Source organism: Apiospora marii, assembly GCF_038362585.1.
Source record: "Apiospora marii strain CBS 49790 chromosome Unknown utg000002l_segment0_segment0, whole genome shotgun sequence".
NCBI lineage: Eukaryota > Fungi > Ascomycota > Sordariomycetes > Amphisphaeriales > Apiosporaceae > Apiospora > Apiospora marii.
In genome coordinates this window covers 1,967,462-1,990,624 of record NW_027117373.1, presented here as the reverse complement: position 1 = coordinate 1,990,624, position 23,163 = coordinate 1,967,462, and the positions used below count along the sequence as shown (strand labels likewise).

The window sequence follows — 23,163 nt, the reverse complement described above, 5'->3', positions numbered from 1 at the left end:
TGAGGATTCAAGTCTCACCCATTAACCACTCTGGCAGGATGTCGAGAGTTGGTTGGAAAAATTGGTTGCTACTGGACACTAATATACTAGCTCTAGCGCTCTGCAGCTTGCTAGCATCAACATTTCATGCATCTACCTCATCCACTTCTCTTCAAGTGACTTCAACATCCATCTCAACCTCGACCCAATCGCACATCAACTCGCGTAGCCCCATAATGTTTAAGAAATCGCCCCCAGACCGGATTCGGCGACCTTTCGTTCCTACTCTTCTCCCCCATCGCAATCGGCCAGAGCACCCGTCCGGCCCCGTCCTCCCACCCCAACGGCCTCTCCCCGCCGCGCGCCTGCTCAAACTCGGGCGCCGCGCTCATGTAGCCCGGGTCGACTGTGTTCATGGCGACGCGCCCCCGGTACCAGGCATGATATGCCTCCGTTTCCGTGATCATGTTGAGGCCCGCCTTAGACATGTTGGTGTGCACGTGCTTACCGTTCTTGGCCGGGCTGTTGGCCTTCTTCTCGAAGAGGCCCTCGCGCGACGACACATTGACAATGTAGGCCGCCGCCGTTGCTGCCGACCGACGCGCATTGGGCTGCTTGCTCTGCATCAGCGGCATCAGCTCCCGGATCAGGATCAGCGGGACGAAGGTGTTGACGCTGTGCGCTGAGATGACGTCTTCGTAGGGGATGTCGGCCAGGGACTGCACCCACGACGACGGGCCATCTTCGCCCTCGGCGCCTGATGAAAGGCTCAAATCGGTTACTTGGGTGCCCAAAGCACTCGCATCATTCTTCAAGAGATCCTGAACGCCATCTTTGCCGGGCTCTGTAGCTCCAATGCTCGCGGATGATTCAATCAGTCGCTGGTCAGCGACGCCACGTACTCTCGGGTAATACGAGTGGGTTATCAACATAGGCTTCTCGTTTCCTTGGCCTTGCAATAGCTTCTCTCTGGCGACAGCGTTATGCTCCTTTTTCAGGCTGTCAGTGAGCGTCTGGGCCGCGTTGTTGATCAGGATGTGCAGCACCCCCCATTTGCTCAACGAGGTTTTGCACCTGCTTAACCAATTGGAACGCATCGCCGGCCGACCTGAAATCGGCGCCGATGACTTTGAGTCGGCCTTTCCAAACCGAAGCGTCGCTCTCATTCTCGTATCGAGTGACTGCGTCTTCCGGGTACCGGGTCGAAACGATGACACTAGCGCCGCATCGGAGCAATCGCAGCGCAATGTGGAAGCCCAAGTTGATGCGACCACCAGTGACAAGGGCCACTTTCCCGTCCATCTTTAGGTTGGAGGGGAGGGAGACTTCTGACCCGGCGATGTTGAAATCTCCACATGGCTCGCACATGCGCGGGAACACCTTGTGGGCTTGTTTGAGCCACATCTGGCACACATAGCAATAACTCGAGGGCCCGGCCACTCGACCTGTTTTGAAAGCGGCGTAATCGTGATACGCCTCCCAGGTTTCTTCTGCTGAAAGATTTGTCGTGTCATCGCCTATTAATCGTTGAGATCTGTGGCCATTGGACTCTTCAGAGGTTAAGTTTGTGATTGGAGACTTCTGAATCGCCGCTCTGGCTGACTTCACCATGTCTTTGTACATTAGCTCCCTCACACTCCTATCAGCCTCTGGAAGCAAGTATGCCGCGATATCTCGGGAGCGCCCCTCAGGGATCCGTGGTAGGTACAGCGCCAACAACGACGGGAGCCGGTCCAAGTCGCCGCTGCTCAATAATGAGTCGAGCCGTAGCTGCTCGGCAATCACTTCCTCCGACTCGCCAGCGATGTACGCCTCGTAATCCTCCTTGGTCAGCAATGGCGCATAGTCAAGCAGAGGGGTAGGCCCAGGGAGCTGCACGGGTTTCCAGGTGCTAAAATACTTAGTTCCAGCAACCCCGTTGTCCGCTGGAGTTTTGCCAAGCGGAATCTGCAAGCATTCTTGTACCAACTCTGGGGCTTCGCCTTTTATCCAGCTAACGCATCGAAGAAGGGCCTCAAGCCAGTCTAACTCTGTGTAGGAATGTGGCGACGCCTCCTCCGTCTTCTTCAGATAATTCACATGCGCGACGTTGAACGAAGGGCCCTTGAATTGTGTGTACCGAGCATACACAGATATGCCACTGTACTGAAGTATATGCGGCAACCCATGAGCGCATTGGCGGAGGTCTGATAGTAGCTCTGGAGGGTAGTTGAGACGATTCCGACTGCCTTCAGATTCAGTGCTATCGCCGTCCTCGGGTAAAGGATACCGCTCCAGCGTCAGGCACAGGAGTCGCAATACCCAGTCGGCAGGGACGAGAGTTGGGTGCGGATACCGAAAACGGTACGAGAAGCGACCAGAGGTGGGCGTGTATTCCCTGTGAACCTTTCCGTAGGTGCAGGGTGGCTTGGTGAGCATACGTGCGGCATCGCGACGCAGACCGCTCACGATATGTTGCGTAGCATTTCGGGCCTCTTGGGGCGCAAATGGCTCTTTGAGCTCGGCTGGAAAGACCTCGTACAGGTCGGCCAGGCGGAAGAGCTCTTGGGACTTGGCTTGACCTTGTAGCTTCAGAGCCTGCGCCAGGTACGGCAAGAAGTTCTGGGCTTGCTCGACAGTCCAGTCATGACTAACCAACGACGAGGCAAACTCCGTCGTAGAATGTTTGGACTTCATACACTCTTCCAAGGCTAGGATGCGCATGGTACCAGGCGTTTCCATAGACTTGATGCGTGTCAGAATGTTGTCGGGAAGGTATCGTGCCAACGACTCGAATTCCTCTTGACTGTTTCAATCAGTTAGTACACCACACTGGTTTTGGGAAATCGTGGAAGGACTGACTGTAATCCCCGAAGTCGCTGCCGCCGTTCAGGCACGGGAATGAAGTCGAGGAAGACGGAGAGGAATTGCTCCTGGAGCTGCTTCAGCGAAGTCGCTTTGCTTCCGCTGTCGACGTGCAGATGGTATCGCTTGACCATGGCGGGGACCAGCATGGTCACCTGTCGACACCAAGTCCAGGACAAGAGATTGATGGACTTGAACAGTCGCTGGAACTCCCCGATCTGGTTGGTCCCATCCTGGCGGACGAACAGCCATTTCCACTGCAGGCAGTTCTTAATCGCCCAGCAGAGGCTCGGGCCAGCGGTCGGGACGAGAGACAGCTAGGGTGCTGCTGTTAGCTTGCCGCCATCACATGGCAGTAAGAATGCTGACGAGTACTCACCTCAAGTACACGATGTAGTTGCTGCTCAGCAATGATGGGACCGATCAACTCTGGCGGCAACGGGGATACCTTTCTTGCAATGGAGCAGATGCGAGGGTTGTCGGGTGGTCCCTCCATGTTGGCTGATTGGGGTGGTTCAATCGAGACTCCCACGAGCAATCGTGGTGCGTGAACAGTAGCTGAGTCCTACGAATTGAGGTCGAATGTAGTGCAATACAACTGGACACTTTTTATAACATGCCAGTTAAGTACATGTATCCAGGTGGTTGGTGGGTAAACAAGGTTAGTGATCTAGAGTGAGGCGCATATGTGACTGTGACTCCACGCCGCCAGCGGCGCAGCCCGACAACGGCAGGAGGCAGTGCGTACTAGTATGAAGGGTCAACAACGCGACTTCCATTTCCTGCGAAAACATTCGTCTAGGCAGCAGCCTCCCAAACCATCCTGATGTGCATGGCCGCGATTGGATGAGTCACGGATCGTCCCTTCTCTCTGATGTACGCGAGGGTGAACTTACCCAGTTGTCAATTGTGGGGCAGATGCCCGACGACACGGTTCAAAATGCATCATCAAGCGAAGGAAGGATTTCCAGCAAGTAAATGTACATAAATCGTTTGGGATACATAGCTACAATTGCTTGAGAACTCTTCCCGTCATAGTCCCCTTTTGTTCATGTGTCAAACATTTATCTATATGTACAGTGAAAGATCGTGACTTGAGTATGTAGTAGTAGTGGTGTGATGCGGAGTGGCCTCTAGCCGGACGGGTATCTTGTACCCCTCCCTTCTTGTTTGAGGGCATGGGAGCGAATGAGCGTGTGATGGTCGTAAGAATGCCTGTTCTCTTTTCGTTCGTCTTCTTCTCCCTTCGACGGCCTAGCCGTCGCGTAGATATCCCAAACGCCCAGGAAACATTGCTCAATATATACTCTTTTCGCTCTTTCCGAAATAGCACCACCGTTCTCAACGTCACCAGCTCATAGTTACAAGAAGAACGTAAAAGCCAATCCCGCCGCAACCAGCAAACTCCCGCCCCAGCCCTGCAGGCGCGCGGCCTCGGCGGTGATGATGCTCTGCGTGGGCGTGGGTCGAGTCAACGTCCCATTGGAGGGCTTGGTGGTGTTGGTGGCCGGCAGCGAGCCGCTGGCCATGGGCGGTGGCGGGACCACGACCGTGGTGGCCTTGGGCGGTGGCGGCAGCATAGGTGCGGCAGCCGACGAGGAAGCCTTTGCCGGCGGCGCGGCGGCGGGCGGCATCATCATCGGCGGGGCCTTGGGCGCGGACGACATGGCGGGAGGGGCCGCGGCCGGGGGTGCCATGCTCATCGCAGGGGGCGCGGCGGCTGGGGGTGCCATGCTGGCCTTGGCAGGGGGCGCCATGCTCATCGCCGGAGGCGCGGCGGCTGGGGGTGCCATCATGGGCGGGGACTTGGGTGCGGCCGACATGGCGGGCGGTGCTGCAGCTGGGGGCGGCATCATGCCGTGAGCGGGAGGCGCCATCATGGGAGCCCCGCAGACCGGGACAGCAGGGCAGGCCGGAGCTGGCGGGCAGATCGAAGCGGGAGGCGCCGCCATGGGCTTGCCCTGGGGGCAGCAGGGGAGCTGGGCTGTAGCGCCTCCATGCGCAGGCATGGCCGGCGGGGCGGCTGGCATGTGCCCAGCTGGCATTGCAGGCATCTTGGGGGATGCGCCGCCTAGTTGCTCGGTGGTTAGCTGGGAAGGTTCTGCAAAAAAGGGGGGACGATTCGGGGCGTTTCCTCACAAGTAGACCCGGCACATCCTGCTGCCGGTGCAGCAGGCATTGCTCCTCCGTGGCTCGGAGGAGCCATCCCACCACCGCCAGCCGCTGGCATACCACCGGCTGGCATACCACCGGCTGGCATCCCTCCGGCAGGCATGGCATCGCCGCCCATGGGAGGGGGCATAGCGCCACCGCCCGTTCGTTTCTTCATCGACTTGCCGCCGCCAGGCATGGAAGGCATGCCAGCAGGGGCGGCAGCGGGCTGTCCGTTGGCTCCGCATGGGACGCACTGCATAGGCGGTGCGGGCGCGCCGGTGGCGCAAGAGGCGACGGCGATCCAGACTGTGGTGGCGGCCATTGGCTGGCCGGCAGGGGGCATCATTCCGGCGCCGCCAGCCGGTGGTGCTGCTGGCATGGCGCCTCCTGCAGCTGGCATGGCGCCTCCCGCTGGCATGGCACCGCCTGTTGCCAACGCCAAGGGTAGCATTTGCGAAAGGGTGAGAAGGTACTTCATGGTGAAAAAAATTGTTGGCGTCGAGCCAGGTGAATGTTGAAAAGAAGAAAAAAAGATGGCAGTGGGCGTCAGCGAGCGGTTATAGTTCCTAGTCCGACCCAATATCAGATCCCTTGGCCGGTGCTCGCGGCGATATATGGTCGGAATCGAAACCCAGAAACGACAGAATAGTAGCAGAGGAAAAGGCGCCGAGATCCTCGGTGTTGCCTCCCTGAAGGGCTTGTCGAAATCTACGATAGACCTGGGAGATATTTGTCAAGTATAAGAGAATGTGTTCACTGCCAGCTAGTGATATTGCACATTAAAAACAGAACAAGACGATGAGAAGATAGGCGGAAAATGAATGACAATTACAGACATTCGATTTACCGAAAAGCAAACAAGAAGAGGCAGGCTCGGCCCAGACGCAGAGAACGGTTTCTCTTATGTATATGGAAATATGGAATAACAGTCGAGCCAAGCACGGGCTAGCCGAGCAGATCACGAACGCCAATGGCAAGCCGCCGAACGTGAAAGATGGGGCGAAAGAGAGGAACTCGTCTGATAGGGCTTCAGGATGGAACACAAAGTGCCGAACGTTGCGCGAAGAACCTCGAGGCGCAGCTGCATCCAGACACCTGTCTGGACCTGCCTGCCCTGCCCTGCCCTGAGGGCCCTTGGGCACGTTTCGAAGCTGCAAAGTCGGGATTAAAGGGGAGCATACCACGGCGGCAATGCACAGGAGATCATGGGTCCCATGATCGAGGAAAATCCTGCCTCTCCTGCAGGGGGGAGTTGGTGGTTGGTGGGTGATCTTGACGACGATCTTGGGATCGGAGGTTAGGATTAAGCTTCTTCTGGACATTGCGCAATGGTGCCCAGATGCAGGTTGGCAGAGCCGCTCAGCCTCTTTGCTGCATGTTACAACATGGCGACCCCCTGCTTGGGGTTTTAAGGTTATGGGTTGTGTGAGTGAGCTATCTCGACAAGGGGCCGGGAAGTAGAGACGGTAGCGTAGGGTCTGGACGGTCTATGCTTACCGGACGTTAGGTCTTTAGCGGGGCCTATCTGACACAGATCGATCTCTACCCATCGGAGTCCTGCGACGGTTGCGCGTCCGAACACCGACGAACAGGACACACAACACACAATCGAGAAAGAAAGACCGAAGAGAAACGACGCATGGGTTTTCGAGCATCAAACCTTAGCGAATGAGGGTCGTTGAAGTTGAATTCGTCTGACGTAGCGGACAATCAATCAATCCCATCTCGCGATGAGATTTTCGGACAATTGGAGATGGAGATGGTGCAGCAAGGATGGCCCTTGCCGGTCTAGCTGGGGCTGCTGCGGCCCAATCCGATACGGCACGACCCCACCACTCCGCGACACTCAGGACACTCAGCACTGCCACCATCGCGAGTTTGATCAATGCGCCAGCTGAGGGAGTTGGCATTCACAACCGATTGCTTGAATCCCGAACTTGGATGCCGGACAAGATCCTGGGCGTCGATGACCTCTGCAAACGTCCAGCCAAGCCATCATGAAGCACCAACCCCCGCGTCGTCTTGCCAGGTCGAAAAGCAGCATCGTTCGGCCAAGGCGCGCTCATGCTTGTATTTTAATGTTGGCGGGCGCCTTAATTTCTCAGTCGTGCCATCTGAGATCACGCCTCTATCGTTATATCGACGACGGGCGGGCAGAGCTGATAGAACCACAAGAGGCCGCATTACGCGTTCCTGTGAGCCCGAACGGCCGGTGCGATTGAATCGGCTCGCTTCCCATCCGAATAAGGTTGCATGCAGCGGGTGATATCCTCTTTTACGTAACATTGGGTTAGGCGCTTAACTATCTATCTCTCCACCCATCATTATAAGTACGGAAGCTGTAGTATATCCCTTGCGTAAGAGAAAGAACCGACACCTTGGGCTGTCCTTGAGAAGACGTAATCTTGCCAAGAGGCACGGAACAATGGTTTTGGACTGCGTTTGTATGCTGAAAGAACTTGGCCCTTCCCGCGGTTATTATGAAAGCATTGTTTCTACGGGCTTTGAGCCTTGTGTCATTGCGCGTCCTTTGTTCTCGCTTGATGGATATTTACAGCTCTGACCTGACCCCAGGAACGTTTCCACTGTGATGTCGTACGTCAATTTTATAGGGAGGATTGATTCAGTTGGTACTCCGTATATACATATAAGGTAAGCGCTTCTGTGGAGGCACCAAAGATCAAGTTCGGACGTCAGCCGTTCAAGCCACTCAAGATGTGCAAGAATTGGGTTTGTACTATGCATGCGTGCGAGCATGAACACTACGAGGTCTTGAGAAGGGCCAAAGGCGGTGTTTGTGTCTTTGAAACTAGCCCCTTTGAGGAATACTACTGCGCGCGCGTGGCCTTCGAGCCTGTTTTCTATCTGAGCCATGACGGGCCCTGTCCCGACTGCGCCAACAACCACAACAACGACTCTCGCCCCCGCCCTACCAACAGCAAGCCGGAAGCCCCCGAGCCCTCCCTGAGGCGCTGGGCCATCTTGAACAGCTGCTACACGCGCCTCGACGAAGAACACGTACGGTGGGACCCGACGGGGATCGTGGAAGATACCATGTTGTACCGGCTGATGCACATCGACACCACGCTCGACGGAGCGGCGCTCTGGGCGCGGCTGATCGTCACCCTGCCGGAGCGCGAGTTCTGGCTGTCGGATAAGATGCACCTCTTGGCCATCTGGCATGGTAAAGTCAAAGGCAAGTACCCAGACGAGACTCTGGAGTCCATTATTCACACGCTGACTGGCGAGAGGGGTCCTGAAGACGAGGAATTGATGAGAATTCGGGCGGCTTTCGATGCCGCGCGCAAGAGATCAGCGGAGTGAAAAAGGAAAAAGTATGCCCCTTTTCGAACTAGTCTCCCCCTTTTAAGCATCCGTGTTGACTCTTCTTCGCTCTTTGTTTGTCTCTTTCCGATTTGTAATAAGTAAAGCATTGGAATTACGAGTACGTGTTTTGAATTAGTAGAATAAATCTATAATTCATTCTTTTCCCACCTCTGTCTATCACGGCGCCTGACCAGTGCCAAATATATCCAACTGCGCCTGAGCCGTCCCTAACAGTGTTATAGTCCCAATAATAGATGCCAATTTGGTTGACCATCCTTTGTTTCGCTGCCAGGCTGGTTTCGTACCTCGCACGCCATTGTACCGACGAAAAACTACGAGTATCAAAGACCAGGAGTTTCTTTCAGCCCATGGCTCCAAAGGCCACGCGAAAACAGCCCATGGACGGACAAAACCAGGGCATCTGGAGTTTCAGGACAGTGCATCTGTAATTCATTATTGCCAAGTATGCATCAACATTTTCGGTTTTCCATGGTATTACGTAATACACAGTTTTGATAACCTCCCCATCCAAGCATTACCCTATAGCCCTGCACAATGGCCGGCAGCAGCAGCAACCCGGCGGGCAGCAATAGTGATGAAAAGCGGCTTTTCCCCGGGGCCCGCGACCGCGTCAAGCAATGGCGCAAACTGAACCGTCGCTGGAGGGCCAACCACGAGAAGATTATCCAAGAATGGCAGAGCCGGAGTGTGCCTCTGCGGCGTGGACTGCTCCGAACTCTCTGGCTTCGCAACAAAACTTCAGGTGGGAAGGGAAAGGCGAAGGTGGTCAACAGGCTGCCACGAGACAGCCGTGCCGACCTCGAGGGGATTGTACCGTGGAGGGCCAAAGACGGCAAGGCTCCCACGGCCAAATCCATGCTGGCACCGAGAGCTCCGCCTAAGGACATGGATGGCTGGAAAGCTTCATGGAAACCCGACCGGACCAAAATGCTGTTCCCCTTCATGTAAGCGTCGTGTTTCTTTTTTCTATGGTGTCCTTTTCTGAACCCTGGACGCTTACGCGGTGGACAGAAACGAAAAAACGCTCGGATCAGATGTGATGTTGGGGTTTATTCGGGCCAGGGCCGCCGACCCGCCCTCCGAGTTCTCGGCATGGGATGAGAAATCGGTGAACATGCAGCTCAAAAAACATTGTGGCTATATACAGCAGGTGACTACAACGGAAGAATTACCCGACTGGGTTGATCTGACGGACCGCGACCCGAATAACTATGGCGAGGAGTCCAATGCCGAGCAGAAGGCCCTCCAGACGTTGGCGGCCCAAGGCATCCCGCTGTCGGGCTTGGGTCCAGGGCACCCAATGCTTGTCCATGCCGAGGCGGAGCAAGAGCTGTTATGCATTAGTGGAGGTCTCATTCCTAGAAAGCAAGCGCCTCTGCCCCTGGAGGTCCAGGAGGCTCTGTACGACTTCCTGCTTGACGTGTGCGAGGAGCTTGCCGGCAAGGACGCATCGAAAGACGAAGAAGAAGAGTCGTCGCAAGACGGAGATGGGGACGAGCCGATGCCGGACGCCGAGGCGGCTTTGAAGATGGGGAAAGCAGTCAGGGCCTTGGACACGCCTTGGCGGACCGATAAGCCCAGCCCCGGCGCTGGCGGCTCCGAGATTCGTCGATATCTCCAGTCTCACCGGGAAGGAGCCCCATTCACATCGCCCGCCGAAATCGACCTGGACTTCTTGGAACACGCCGTCCACGACCGGCTAAGGGCCATCGAAAACGACCTTTTGGACATGCGGGAGGACCCCGGGTACTTCGCCCGAAAGATGCAGGAGAACCGTGAGCACCACTGGCGCCAGGTGAAGCCAGTCACCAGGACGCAGGCGGGCATGACGAATGAGCAAAAGGAGACGTTGAAGATCTTGCATGGCAATGTCAATTCCCTCACCTTGGACCACCAGATGGAGAGGCAGTCACTCGAGCGATGGCTCGAGGACAACTACAGGACCTCCGAGCTCAAGGCGGCCATCGTCCAGCGAATCATCACCTACGAGGTCTGGAGCAATTGCTTCCGGTATGTGACGGAGCTCCGGGAGAACTGGGACGAGTATCAGACGGCGGAAAGCCAGACGGGCCAGTTCCCGCCGACTGCTAAACGGTATCTTAAATTGCTATGTAAGCGCACGGTCCCATTCCATCCATGCTCCTCAAACTAATCAGAAGACCGTAGCGAGCATGGCGATGCATATGATGGCGCTGGGAATGGAGACCCCTGCCAAGATTCATTTGCCGTGCGACCAAGCGATGCGGGGGCACTACGAACGAGTCACTGCCACTTCGCCATTCGAGGTCACGTTTCGAGACAATACGACGGCATCCAGCGACCTCCAGAAACTGACATGTATGCTATGGGTCGTGCAGAACAAGGGCCTCGCCTTAGAAATCGGGCGGGACAACATCACCGAAGACATGGCCGAGATCGTGGAGAAAGACGCGAACAAGTTCTCGGACCTGAACAAGGGGTTCATGGCTGACTTCCGGGCGGCCCGCGACGTGGGAATGGAAGTGAACAAGTTCCTCATGAGGCACACCGATAACTGCTTCCTCTCTCCTCATGTACGTTGAAGCGCGACCCCCTGCTTCCACTTAGCTTACTTACTTGCTTACTCCCTTCCCAACAGTCGCTGGAAAAGGATTCCCCCGAGGCAGAGATGTTTCAGAAATGGGAAACGCCGATGCTAGCCCTCTTATCAAATGTCAAAACTGAAGTCGCGAGTTCCTATATTGTGACGAAAAAACCAGTCCCGCCGTCGGATTGGTTTCCGTTGGTGGAAAGCGCCGAGAAGGCAGAGGCTCCCGAGTACTCCTACACGAGCGACCACACCGTCAAGAGCAGCAGGGCCAACCGACAGGCCGAACGCAGGCTCAAGACGTTCTGGGACGCCCTGGACGCCATGCTGGAAAAGAAGGGGGCCCTCCCCGCGGAAACCAAGGCCTTGTTCGACAGAGCCCGGCCCCTGCGCACGCCGAGGGTGACGGTGGACCCCCCTGCGAAAGCGGCGGGCGGGAAGAGGAAGCTGCCCGATTCGGAAAGCACCGGCGGCGCCAGCAAGAAGACCAAGACAGGTAAGAACCTCAGCGCTCTGAATATTGCGGCTCCTGCTGCCGCCGCCGCCGACGCTGCCGACGATTCGGAGGCACCGTCGTCCATCGCCGGACCATCCGGCACCCAAACCAGCCCACAAGAGGCCACCTTCGTCGACTTCAGCGCCGGCGTCGGCGTCGTCGACGCCCCGCGACGGCCGGCCCTCGAAGAGCGGCGGCAAAAGGAGAAGACGCGCGGCGTGCCGGACCCGACCAAAGAGCCGGTCCGCGCCCCCGAGGGCCAAGCGCCGGCGTCCGAGCGGCAGATCCCGGTCTCGAAGCGGGCGATGGACACGCTCACGCTGCTACTGGGGCCCTACACCGAGAACCAGCCGGTGCCGTGGGACGAGGTGCTGCACATGATGGCGTCGATCGGGTTCGCGGTCCGCACGACCAAGACGGGCGGGTCCCAGCGCATCTTCGAGCCGACCGACTACCTCCGGGACCACTTCGGGGTCCGGCAGTCCGTCGGCCAGCATGCGCCCCACCCGCAGACGTACCATTACCTGCAGACGATGCGGGATTGGGCGCGGGACAGGGGCTACGGGCTGGCCAAGCTCGGGTGGACGCTGGATACATTCAAGTTGGAGGGAGAGAAGGAGGAGGGCGAGGAGGAAAAGGGTGAGGAAGCAGATTGAGATGATTTGTTTCAAAAGCTTGTCTGGTTTCTATTCGCCATATCCGAGCGAGGCTTCATCTGCTTCTACTGGTGGGTGTCAGGTGGACATGTCTTTGAATTGGTTATTCTTGCATAGTTTAGCTGCCATACCTATATACTTTCACAATAATTGAGTTGGATTCTTGAAGAACTATGTCGAGATCCGAATTGAACACTTCCAGCCCATACGGTTTCATCTTACAGCACCCAAGTATGCAGGCTGACGGCCCCGAAACCAAGGAAGATTGGACTATAGGACTAGACTTATTCATCCAACGTAAACCCACCTAATATAATATTAAGTTCACCGCCTCTATCTACATTTACGTTCAGCACCGTTTGATGCAGAATGAATCAGTGGCTGCATACGAGCCGCCAAGCCAAAGTGGAGGAATGCGTCGAGGTGAATCAGAATGACCATCATACACGTGACCCGGCGGGCGGCTGCAGGATAGATGGGGTGCAACAGTCGGCTTACTGGAAGTGAGCTAAAGGTTGTAATAAGGATGCTCTAAGCAGACTATAAATCTCGGCTTCCAGCTCGTCTCCTTAGCGCATTGACTAACGACGCCATCTGAGCACCCAATGACAACATCGGACAATTCTGGCAACACAGAAGGGGCCTAAATACAACACACTTCATTCTCCCCAAACCTCTTATACGAAGCTCAATTGTCTGCACCAGTCTATCTGCCAACAGTCACAATGGCCTCTACCACCACGCCCTCGTCATCCTCCGACCCGATCGTCTTCTACGACATCGCGTCCGGCCCCCCGATCCGCCCCTTCGCGCCCAACCCGTGGAAGACCCGGTACGCCCTCAACTTCAAGCGCGCCCCCTTCTTGACGCAGTGGGTCGACCTGGCCGACGTGACGTCGACCCGCAAGAGCCTCAGCCTGGACCCCGTGCGCTTCCACGACAACGGCGAGCCCTTCTACACCCTGCCCGCCATCCGGGACCCGGCCGCCGACAACAAAGTGGTGGGCGACTCGTTCGACATCGCCGTCTACCTCGAACAGAAATACCCCGAGGCCCCCTCGCTGTTCGGGAACAACCCGTCATCATCGTCGTCCACCGGGCTGTACGCTTCCTTCAACGCCCATATGGACAGCCTGTTCACCATGGGCGCCGCGCTGGCGGGCCAGACCTTCCCCTTCAACCCGGCGACGGCGGAGCAGTGCAAGGCCGAGTTCTGCCGGCGGCTCGGCGTCAAGTCCTGGGACGAGCTGCTCGTGGAGGGGGAGGCGCGGGCCCAGATCGTAAGCGGGCTGCAGAAGTCGCTGGGGGTCGCGGCCAAGTGCTTTCGGTTTTCTGGTGATGATGGCCCGTTCATCGGCGGCAAGGAGGCCGACTACGCGGACATCATCATTGGCGGGTGGCTCATGATGTTCAGCCTCACGGTGCCGGAGTGGGAGGAGATTCGCGCGTGGAACGGGGGTATTTGGGGTAGGCTGCACGATGCCCTCGAGCCGTACCGAGGGACATGGTGATATGGCTGTGAATGAGGTAGACCCATGTTATTGATGGCTCATGTTCACTTCTCCGTTCTAAATATATCGACATGTACTGATTCTGATGTTTTTGCGAGTGTCGGTGTAGTTGTCATGTGTTGTGTCTCCTTATGTTTTGTGTTTCCTTCTCCTGCGCCATCTTTTCCAAATCTCAAAGTATGACGTCGGGTCACGATACCTATGAAATCACAATCTTCCGATAAATACCCCACGCCGGTAGCCCGAGTGGTCTAATGAGGCGCCGAGACTCGGGTGTGGTTGACTTCCGACCAATCCGTAACACTGGAACCCCTTTTCGGGAAAAAGAATCAAGCGGCAGCGCACACCACGCCGCACCGTCGAGGCGTTTACCCTTGGGCTGTACCAATGAGGAAGCTACATGCGATCGGACGAAATATGCATCAACGGTGCTGTGCAGTATTCTAAAGTTAATAATATGCTGGCGGGGAGAGTTTGAGCTTGCTTGGCATAGCTAATGGCGTCCTTGGCATGGGGGCCTCCTGTCATTGGGCGGGACTGGTGATCATGAACATTGATTTGAAATGAAATGAAATACTCCAAAATAGCAACATACCAGGTAGACGAGACAGAGGACCACGTGGGGTAGATGTGCCGTTCTTACAGGCAGGCCGACTGTGCAGGTCAAGGAGGCCAAGCGAGCGCCGCCGAGCTGCGCCAAGGGGCAGCCAACCCGCCCGCTCCATGTCCGCCGAGTCCCGCCCAGCCCTCGGCGGTGCGTTGTAAGCCGCGGTGGAAGGGCTGCCAAGGGAGATCGGCCGGTGTAAGAATAATGAATTGGCCTTGGACGCCACACCATTTAAGCTCCACCAGCGTTTCTCGTCGCCAGAATAGAGTTATGCCCGAAGTCACCCAAGTCGGGGGCTGAGACCAACAAACACCAGACGAAACAATTGGCTGACGGTGCCCTTGGGACGACGGGCCCTCTGTGTATCCTGATTCGTGACCGAGTCCCTAATTTTGGCTCGACGCACCAAGCTGCTAGTCATGGATCGGATCTCAGCTAGACTTATATTACTTGGTCGAGTAAGTATTATCAGCCGCGGAGACGTTCTATCTTTCGGAAGCGAATCGACAGCAAACATCATCCCCGACTTCGCCACTGTCCGTTGTAACATCCGCAGTCGCAACTTCGTTGGTCGAGAAACCATGTTTGATGTGTACTGTTTAATCAAGAAGAGAACATCCGCCGTATAAAGTTGACCCCCGGTGCCCAAACTATTCACTGCCATTAACCGCAGGAACGGAAACAGAAAATCATCCAGACAACAGACATATCCCTTGGCACAGGAGCAAGCCTCCGATCATCCCAAACCCGAAAACATGGTGCTGGAACAGTACACTTACATTTATGTCATCGGCACCTTCTTTGCCTTGTTGGACGCCTACAACAACGGCGCAAGTATGTATACGCCTATGTTTTCCGATTAGTACTAGTATACCTGGTGAGCTGACCAAGAGGAACCAGACGACGTGGCCAACGCCTGGGCGACCAGCGTCTCCTCACGATCCATTACCTACCGGCAGGCCATCGTCTTCGCCTTCATCTTCGAGATCCTCGGCGCCGTGGCCGTCGGCGCGCGCACGGCCGACACCATCAAGAACGGCATCATCCCGGCGTCGGCGTTCCGGGACGATGCCGGCGTGCAGATGCTGGCATTCACGTGCGCTCTTGCGGGCGCCTCCCTGTAGGTCATGGCCATGGGGGGACAAGACCGTGTGCCCATAGCGATTAGCTTTCGATTATCCATCATGGCTACTGACGATTTGGCAATAGCTGGGTCATGTGGTGCTCGCGGCACTCGGCCCACGTCTCTTCTACGTATTCGCTGGTCTCGGCTGTGGCGGGCGTCGGTGTCGCTGTAGCTGGCGCTAGTCAGGTCCAATGGGGATGGAACGGAGGCAAAGGTGCGTCCTATCACAAGCACATCCCACTAGTTACATGCTCTACCCCTTTTTGCTAACACGCGGACTGTTTGTCGTCAGGCCTCGGCGCCATCTTCGCCGGCCTAGCCATGGCCCCCTTCATCTCGGCCTGCTTCGGCGCCCTCATGTTCGGCCTGATCAAGTTCGTCGTGCACATGCGGCGCAACCCGGTCCCCTGGGCCGTCTACACCGCGCCGCTCTGGTTCCTGATCGCGGGCACCATCTGCACCCTGTCCATCGTGTACAAGGGCTCGCCCAACCTGCAGCTCGACAAGAAGCCGCCCGCCTTCATCGCCGCCGTCACCCTCGGCACCGGCTTCGGCGTTTGTTTGTTGTCGGTCCTCTTCTTCGTGCCCTACGTGCACGCCCTCGTCATCAAGCGCGACGCCAGCGTGCGGACCTGGATGTTCGTGCAGGGGCCCCTCCTCTTCAAGCGGGCGGCCGTCGAGCCGTCGGCGCAGGCTGTGGCGCCCAAGTATGCCGTCGTGCAGGAGGGCGAGGGTCAGGGTCACGGCGTCACTACTTCCGCCAGCGGCGCCCCAATTCTTCCGCCCATCTCCATCGACCGCGACGACAGCATCAAGAACAGCGAGAAAGAGAAGGCCGTGGAGATTCATACCCAGTACAGTTACAAGGAGCAAGTGGCCCAGGCCGAGGCCCGTCTCCACTCCCGGCTCCGGGAGGGACGCGGCCCCATGGGCTGGGCGATGCGGTTCCTGCACGAGCACCCCATGGGCGAGGGGCGCATCTACGAAACCCACAACATGAAGAACTTCGTCCTGCGCATCCCGGCTATGGTTGTCGTCGCCCTGCTGTACGGGTCTCACTACGACATCCACGCCGCGCAGGTCGGCATCGGCGGCACCCCCGAGGGCCGGCGCATGGACCGCGTCTACGCCCACGCGCCCAAGTACCCCGACGAGGTCGAGCACACGTATTCTTTCGTTCAGGTAAGTACAGATCTATTATTAATATCCATCAACAGTCACTGCCAGGCCTGGATAGGGATACGAAAGAGAGGCTAACCCAGCTCAAAGGTTCTCACCGCTTGCACTGCTTCCTTTGCCCATGGTGCCAACGACGTCGGCAATGCCGTCGGGCCTTGGGCGGCCATCTACCAGGCGTGGTCCACCGGCAATGCGTCGTCCACCAAGGCGCCCGTCGATTCCTGGCAGCTCGCCGTCGCCGCGCTGGCCATTTGCATCGGTCTTGCGACGTACGGGTACAACATTATGAAAGGTCAGTCATTACCCTTTTTCCTTTTCCCCCTTATCTCTTAGTTCCCGTCAAGCCCCTTCAACTGCATACTGACACTTGCATGCCGCAGTCATGGGCAACAAGATCACCTACCACTCGCCCAGCCGCGGCTGCTCGATGGAGATGGGCGCCGCCGTCACCATCCTCATCTTCTCCCAGTACTCGCTGCCCGTCTCGACGTCCATGTGCATCACCGGCGCCACCGTGGGCGTCGGCCTGATGAACGGCACCACCAAGGCGGTCAACTGGCAGCGCATCGCCCTGCTGATGATCTCCTGGATCGCCACCATCCCCGTCGCCGGCTCCATTGCGGGCGTGATTATGGGGGTCGTGCTGAATGCTCCCCATTTTCCCCTACAGCGGGATGATGTAAGGGGGAAGCTAAATGGATGGATCGAAGCTGGTTCATACATGACTTTAGGCCATCACATGATTCTGGAGCTGTGGTGTGTTTTAGTGGAAGCAACGGAAGCAACGACGACAAAAAACTGCACGAAAGGTAAAGAAAGGGACAAACGAACATATCTAAAGAGTATCTATCTTACATAAACAGCAAAGAATAACAGTATACAATAACAAAATCCCTCCTCTATCTTTTAATTCAGCTTTACCCAACAAACTGTCAGCTCCGCCATTGATCCCGCCTCACACATAAACACCAACTCCCGCCATCCCAAACTGAAAGAAAGCTCGGTTCCCCCAGCCACAGCAAGCATCCAGAACCGTGATACGGTGCTGTGCTCAGAGTAATGAGTCAAATGGTGAGCGAGGTGGAGTAATCAGCCCCTCCTCGCTGGCGAAAGGCTCATCCGACTCGGAAGGCGAGAAGAAGAACCGGCCGACAAACGCCGTGATCGCCTCGTCGGTCTCCTCCTCCTCGAAACCGGGGTAGTCCTGCTCGGTTCGGTGGCGGACGGCCTGGGACGCGGTGTCGAGGATGTCCTCGAGCAGGGGACGGTCCTGTTTTGGCTTGTCGTTAGCTTCGATCCGGTCCCTGTCAAACCTAGTAGAAAGGGGGAAGAAGTGGAAGAAAAAAGAAATTACTCACCCTGTACCTGCAGGCCATCATGCGGCCGATGAGCCGCCGCAGCGGTCGGTCGAGCTTGGGGTAGGTCTTATCCTCGTCCTCGTCGTCCGCCCACAGGAGGGTCGCGTCCGTCTCGACGCCCGAGAGGTGGGCCGGCTTCGTTTTGAAGGTAGGCAAGTTTTCCATTGGCTCTCTGCCGGCGATCAACCGCATCATGGCCTGTCGGGGGAAAATGAAGGATTTCTCGTCAGCTGAAATGCATCTCAGAGATAGATAAGGATTAGGAAAAGGGGATACCCACTTCTGCCGTCTTGAATGCATTGGAATGTTCGCCTTGGTGAGGGTTGCGATTCTCCACATCAAGCGGTCCCTTGGAGAACAGTGTGTCGGAAGCTTGGCCGAAATCTATCAGCTTCACCGGGGGTACCATGCAGTGCTCTGCTAGATCGGGCTCCATGTTGCCGAACATGACTATGTATATGACGTTAGTGTATGCGGAGGGGTTGCGGCGGTTAGCTAGGAGGGAGCCTACTGTTGTCTACGTGCAGATCGTTATGGGCATAGGGCGTAGGTTTGCGTTTCCGTGGGATGGTCTCGAGCTTTGCAGGCTCGCGGTCTTGGCTTCTCGCAGGCCACGTGAGACCGACGCAAGCCCTGATAACTGTTCGAAATCGAAGAGTATGTCCATGTTAGCGAAGCTTGTCCTGGGGATAGCGAGCAGGGAAAGGAGAAAAACAAGGGATACGAAAGCACCATTACGTACGACATAGCATGATGCTCCAGAGCACGCGGTTCGGCACCCGTACTCCCGCCTCGTTACACCGCTCCAACAAGCGAGTAAATGATCCGTTTTCTACGTATTCCAGCGCGATAGACGTTCCGGGCAACCCGGGATCGTCGAAGGCCCTGTCGTTAGCGTTCAATAATTGAACGGTATGCGCCGCCCCGCGAAGTACCTAGATCATCATGAATTTGGTTAGCTATATCTCGTTCATTTTCTATATCGTTGATCTCTCTTTCTCGTCTTACCTGTAGCACTTTAATCTCATTTTTGATAGCACTTAGATCGTCTTTTCTAAGGGGGCGCTTGAGGATGAGCCGTCTCGGGGGGGTTACTCGACTGTCGTGGAGGAGGGCGGCGATGGCATTTTCGCCTCTGCCGATAACACCTTGAAACGTAATGCCACGCGGGTTACCAAATTGCTTCTCCATACTCGCTTGGGCTGGGGCGGTATCTTCAGGGGTAAAGTCCATTTCAGAAAACCCGTCCGAATCAGCATCTTCGGAAAAGCCGTCTGCATCCTTCATTTCTGAATCTTCCATTTCCGAATCCTTCTTTCTCGGAAAATCGTCATCGCTGTTGCGTCCTTCGAAGTCGTCGGAATCAACCAGCGTTTCAAAGCTGTCTGAATCACCCGCTTCGTCCGAGTCGCCCGGGCCTGGCCCCCTGTGCCCCGTCTTTTTCCGCTTGGAAACTACATTGTCCTCATCCTCCTCTTCTTCAGCGTCGCCTGTGCGCTTCCTTGGAGGCTTTCTTCTTTGCTGCTTAGACTTGGACCAACCCGTCATCTTCCCCAACATGCCCAATGATTTGGGGATTAGGTTCGACATCAGGACGGTGTTCTTGCCTGGGTGGTTAAGAGAAACAAGTAACAAAACGAACCAAAAATAATATAAGGACGGGACGGAGCGTCGTTAGAGCTAAGAATCGGCGAAAAGAAAGTGGAGGAGATATAATGGCAAGGAATGGTAACGATTACCGAGGAAGGCGAGAGGTTGTTTCATCTGCAATTATAGATTAGCATACGATTGTTACACGGATGCAGTAGTTATGCTCATTGTGCTAGAAGTGTTAAAGCAACATGACAAGGGCTGCAGGCCTATCATGCCAGATCCGGGCGCTTTGTCTTTCTTGACATCTGCCACTGTCAAACGCGCATTGTACCGTTCCCCCAAAAGGCCCCTAACGGCGTGATATCATTGTTCACAATGGCCAAGAGTAGCGAGGATGATGGATTCTAGATTTCGTCAGGCAGTGTCACACGGCTGCACCCCCAATACGTTTGCTATTTATGGAAGTGAATGTGGCTACAGAATAAGGAACTCCTCGGTATTCTCATTCAGCTTGGCAGAACCCAGTATCTTAGTAACTTCACTTTTTTTTATATATAAATTATTTCTCGAAGCTGTCAGTTCAATCTGACTAGATAGTCATAAAAGAAGAAGAAATAAATATAAATGCTATTACACAATAATAAACTCCTCGGTCTTATCTGCCAGCTCAGCTGCACTCAACATGTTGATTGCCTCACCATCCATCCTCCCATACACGTAAGCCTCGCCAATGAACTCGTAGAAGTCCTTGCGCGGCCTCAGGATGCAAGGCACGCTGCAGCCGAAAAGTATGCCGATCCTGTCGCCGACCTGCGTCTCGGGCGGGCCGAGGCCGAACAGCGGCTCGAGGGAGCCGCCCGACCCGGGGCGGCCGACGGGGGCGCCCTCGATGAACTTGCGGTTCCAGGTGACGGCCTGGACCCGCTTCAGGTACTCGATGAGGATCTCCGGGAGCTTCGGGTGCGACGCCCCCTGCTCCAGCAGATCGCTCGTCCCGATGTGGCCGTTGTTGTCGGCGAGGGCCATGCAGTGGAGGGCGGCCCGGTGGTACCAGGGCGGCGTGTTCTTGCCGTCGGCGTCCCGGTCCGCGACCATGGTGCGCCAGAGCCGCTCCGGCACCTTTTCCGCGGGCTCTTGCTCGAAGTTCCAGCCGCCTTTCTCGAGGCACTCTCGAGTGATGACGCCCATCGATACGGGACCGCAGACCCAGTGGAGGACGTCAATCACGATCCCCTTGACATGAAGCCTGTGGGCGGGGGTGCTCCTGCCGACCGGGAAATGGTTCTTGGTAGGGGTCCCAGATACCCGACTGTCGGCGCCAAACGTCGTGGGTGCCGAGCTGACGCGGCTTTGTAGAGGCTCGATGGGCTGCCTCCACCTTATCCCGAAACGGACGCTGGGCGCCTTCCCGTGGCACGCGTTGTAACAGCTTCTCCCCGCCTTGCCAACAAAGCTGTCCCCGTTGACGCGGCCGTTGAAGCCCTGCTCCTGGGTGCCCCACGGGGACTTCTGGATGGTCTGTATCCAAGACGGGAGCGTCACCAAGGCCGTCGGGTTCTTGCGGCCTCCCTCCGTCTTCCTTTCGGGGGTGGCCCACTGTCGACAGATGACGTCCAACGAGCCCGTAGACAGGACGACCCATTCCAAGAAGTCGGTATACACCTCGAGGATGTTACGCCCGTAGTTGGGCTTGGGCGGCCCGACCGTGTCCACCCTTTGCCCGGTGGGCAACATGGATTCCCGGGCAATGTTGAGGAGCGCGAAGATGCTGTCCCGCGGGTCGCCCGACTCGAAGGGGGTGAGGTCGCAGACCAACGCCTCCAGGCTGAAGACGGGCTCGAACACGTCCCCGTCCACGCTCTTCCGGAACGTGTTGGTGATGGCCTCGACCAACGCCTCCAGGCTGAAGACGGGCTCGAACACGTCCCCGTCCACGCTCTTCCGGAACGTGTTGGTGATGGCCTCGACCAGGATCTTGGCGCCGAGCGGCTGCAGGTCGTTGAGGTACTTGTAGTTGCGGTAGATCTTGTCGTTGTCCGACTGCCGGAACAGCGCGCGGATCCGGTCCGAATTGTACGCGAACAGGCCGATGGCGTCGGCAAAGTCGGCCCAGGCGATGAAGTGCGTGCCGCAGTGCACCGTCGCCTCCCGGGCCAGCGCCAGCTCCTGGATGACCCAGCGCCGCGAGAACCAACTGCACCGCATCAGATCCAGCAAGTCGCTCCAGCGGTTCGTGAGCCTCTCGCTCAGATAGAACTCGAAGTTCTTCAAGTCGTCGACGATCTTCTGAACGAAGTCCATGGCGGCGTAGAAGTCTTCGCTCCTGTCTCCGTTGGCGTCGCCCTTTCCGTCGCCGAGCCAGATGCAGACGTTCAAGGCCTTGCGGTAAATATGTTTCATCTTGGCAATCTGCGCCGGCTTTTCGAACAACTCGTCGGATTGGTTGATGCACACGGCATCGACCCACAGGACCGTGACGTGCGTCTTGTCGCGTAGCGATCGGAGGGCCTTGTCCAGATTGGGGCGGATGTAGAACCGCGTACCCTTTATGGCGTCGTCGACGTTCTCCATCAGCTGTACCGCGTCCAGGAAGTCGAGCTTCGGCACCTTTTGAGGCGCCGCAAAGTAGATCGGTCTGTCGGCCGGGCCCGGCCCCCAATGATAGGAAAGCGCCTCGTATGCCTGCTGCGATGGCTGCGGACCGACATCTTCGTCCATGTGTGTTCTCATGGTCACGTGCAGATCGTCCTTGTAGTTTCCCGCGGGGTTGATGTAGAGAAGCCGCATCTGGTTGTGTTGGATTGGCGTGTACTCGTAGAGCAGCCCGTGTCTGTTCAGCGTGTTGTAGCGCTGGGCCCCCTTGAGGAACATCTTCTTGACTTCCTCCCGGCTCATGGAGCTCCGGGGTTGCTTATCCCAGAAACCGATCCGTTCCTGTGGGACTCGGACCGGTCGGGTTCGCCTTGGGACATCTACGCGGCGGGCAGTTCGAATTGGAGCTTGTACTTCGGTGTCCCCCCCATTTTGAACGCCATCTCCGTTTTGAACCTGCGCAGTCTGCGACCTCTTCATGTTGCTGTTGAGTAGAATCCGATGGGGAATCTCCTTTGGCCTGGTGAATGCTGGGGGAGTGCCAGCAAAACAATGTAGTATTGGGGAAACCCCAAACAAAACACGACCATGACGGCGGAACTTGTCTTATTCGGCTTTTATCATCTACGGGATCATGCTATGATTACCACTTCCGTGATTCGGCTCCTGAGATAGAAAGGCGGCATCAGGTGCTGCATGTGCTACCACATCTACGATGTGACAGCCTATTGCATCGTTCTATAGCCTCGGGGTGCATGAATATGGCGCTTCGTTGCATACGTGGATGCACAGAGACCTTCCTTCACCACCCCGAAGTGCTACAACTGGGACCGTGATCCAATTGAAAGCCTTAGCAACTGCTTATTCAAAGATACCAAAACATTTTCTTCACTGCCAATGCCTGATGTAACGAACTGCTTGACGAATTTAGGGATACTCTGGCAATACAATAACAGTGTTTGATCGGTTCATCACGCAAGAGTTCTCAAGGCTGTTGTTGTAGATAATGTCAGTATGGGTACTTTCTGTGATGTAACCCTAGCACCGAGGGCACTCCTGCCCGGCTTCCTAAACGGCTAAAGTAGGCGTCCAGGTCCTCCAGGTGCCCAAAAAGCGGTTGGCCGCGAACCGCAAACATGCGTTGTTCAATGGGA

The 23,163-nt window shown here is 56.5% G+C and overlaps 9 protein-coding genes across 9 annotated transcripts; 6 read left to right on the top strand and 3 right to left on the bottom strand.

The window, feature by feature from the left end:
* Positions 1–173: 173 nt before the first annotated feature.
* Positions 174–3,319, bottom strand: PG985_002298 (short-chain dehydrogenase-like protein; the record flags this gene model as incomplete). The annotated part of the gene is made up of 4 exons (XM_066822067.1): positions 174–1,053; positions 2,009–2,764; positions 2,821–3,140; positions 3,203–3,319. 4 exons carry the CDS (start codon positions 3,317–3,319, stop codon positions 174–176), a joined length of 2,073 nt encoding a protein of 690 aa, XP_066689499.1.
* PG985_002297 (uncharacterized protein) lies at positions 3,234–4,686 on the top strand (the record flags this gene model as incomplete). The annotated part of the gene is made up of 3 exons (XM_066822066.1): positions 3,234–3,366; positions 3,626–3,797; positions 4,185–4,686. 3 exons carry the CDS (start codon positions 3,234–3,236, stop codon positions 4,684–4,686), a joined length of 807 nt encoding a protein of 268 aa, XP_066689498.1.
* Positions 4,687–4,701: 15 nt separating this feature from the next.
* On the top strand, positions 4,702–6,105 carry PG985_002296 (uncharacterized protein; the record flags this gene model as incomplete). Its single annotated transcript, XM_066822065.1, has 3 exons — positions 4,702–4,921; positions 4,999–5,438; positions 5,812–6,105. The coding sequence occupies 3 exons, from the start codon at positions 4,702–4,704 to the stop codon at positions 6,103–6,105; spliced, it is 954 nt and encodes a 317-aa protein (XP_066689497.1).
* Positions 6,106–7,692: 1,587 nt separating this feature from the next.
* Positions 7,693–8,301, top strand: PG985_002295 (uncharacterized protein; the record flags this gene model as incomplete). The annotated part of the gene is made up of 1 exon (XM_066822064.1): positions 7,693–8,301. The coding sequence occupies one exon, from the start codon at positions 7,693–7,695 to the stop codon at positions 8,299–8,301; it is 609 nt and encodes a 202-aa protein (XP_066689496.1).
* A 558-nt stretch (positions 8,302–8,859) lies between these two features.
* On the top strand, positions 8,860–12,043 carry PG985_002294 (uncharacterized protein; the record flags this gene model as incomplete). Its single annotated transcript, XM_066822063.1, has 4 exons — positions 8,860–9,269; positions 9,337–10,436; positions 10,492–10,877; positions 10,943–12,043. The coding sequence occupies 4 exons, from the start codon at positions 8,860–8,862 to the stop codon at positions 12,041–12,043; spliced, it is 2,997 nt and encodes a 998-aa protein (XP_066689495.1).
* A 725-nt stretch (positions 12,044–12,768) lies between these two features.
* On the top strand, positions 12,769–13,554 carry PG985_002293 (uncharacterized protein; the record flags this gene model as incomplete). Its single annotated transcript, XM_066822062.1, has 1 exon — positions 12,769–13,554. One exon carries the CDS (start codon positions 12,769–12,771, stop codon positions 13,552–13,554), a length of 786 nt encoding a protein of 261 aa, XP_066689494.1.
* Positions 13,555–14,916: 1,362 nt separating this feature from the next.
* Positions 14,917–17,209, top strand: PG985_002292 (Sodium phosphate; the record flags this gene model as incomplete). The annotated part of the gene is made up of 7 exons (XM_066822061.1): positions 14,917–14,995; positions 15,062–15,281; positions 15,371–15,501; positions 15,580–16,469; positions 16,557–16,758; positions 16,847–17,145; positions 17,198–17,209. The coding sequence occupies 7 exons, from the start codon at positions 14,917–14,919 to the stop codon at positions 17,207–17,209; spliced, it is 1,833 nt and encodes a 610-aa protein (XP_066689493.1).
* Positions 17,210–17,517: 308 nt separating this feature from the next.
* On the bottom strand, positions 17,518–19,414 carry PG985_002291 (uncharacterized protein; the record flags this gene model as incomplete). Its single annotated transcript, XM_066822060.1, has 6 exons — positions 17,518–17,770; positions 17,832–18,054; positions 18,101–18,274; positions 18,336–18,464; positions 18,567–18,759; positions 18,833–19,414. 6 exons carry the CDS (start codon positions 19,412–19,414, stop codon positions 17,518–17,520), a joined length of 1,554 nt encoding a protein of 517 aa, XP_066689492.1.
* Positions 19,415–20,047: 633 nt separating this feature from the next.
* Positions 20,048–22,312, bottom strand: PG985_002290 (uncharacterized protein; the record flags this gene model as incomplete). Its single annotated transcript, XM_066822059.1, has 1 exon — positions 20,048–22,312. The coding sequence occupies one exon, from the start codon at positions 22,310–22,312 to the stop codon at positions 20,048–20,050; it is 2,265 nt and encodes a 754-aa protein (XP_066689491.1).
* Between the last annotated feature and the right edge of the window lie 851 nt (positions 22,313–23,163).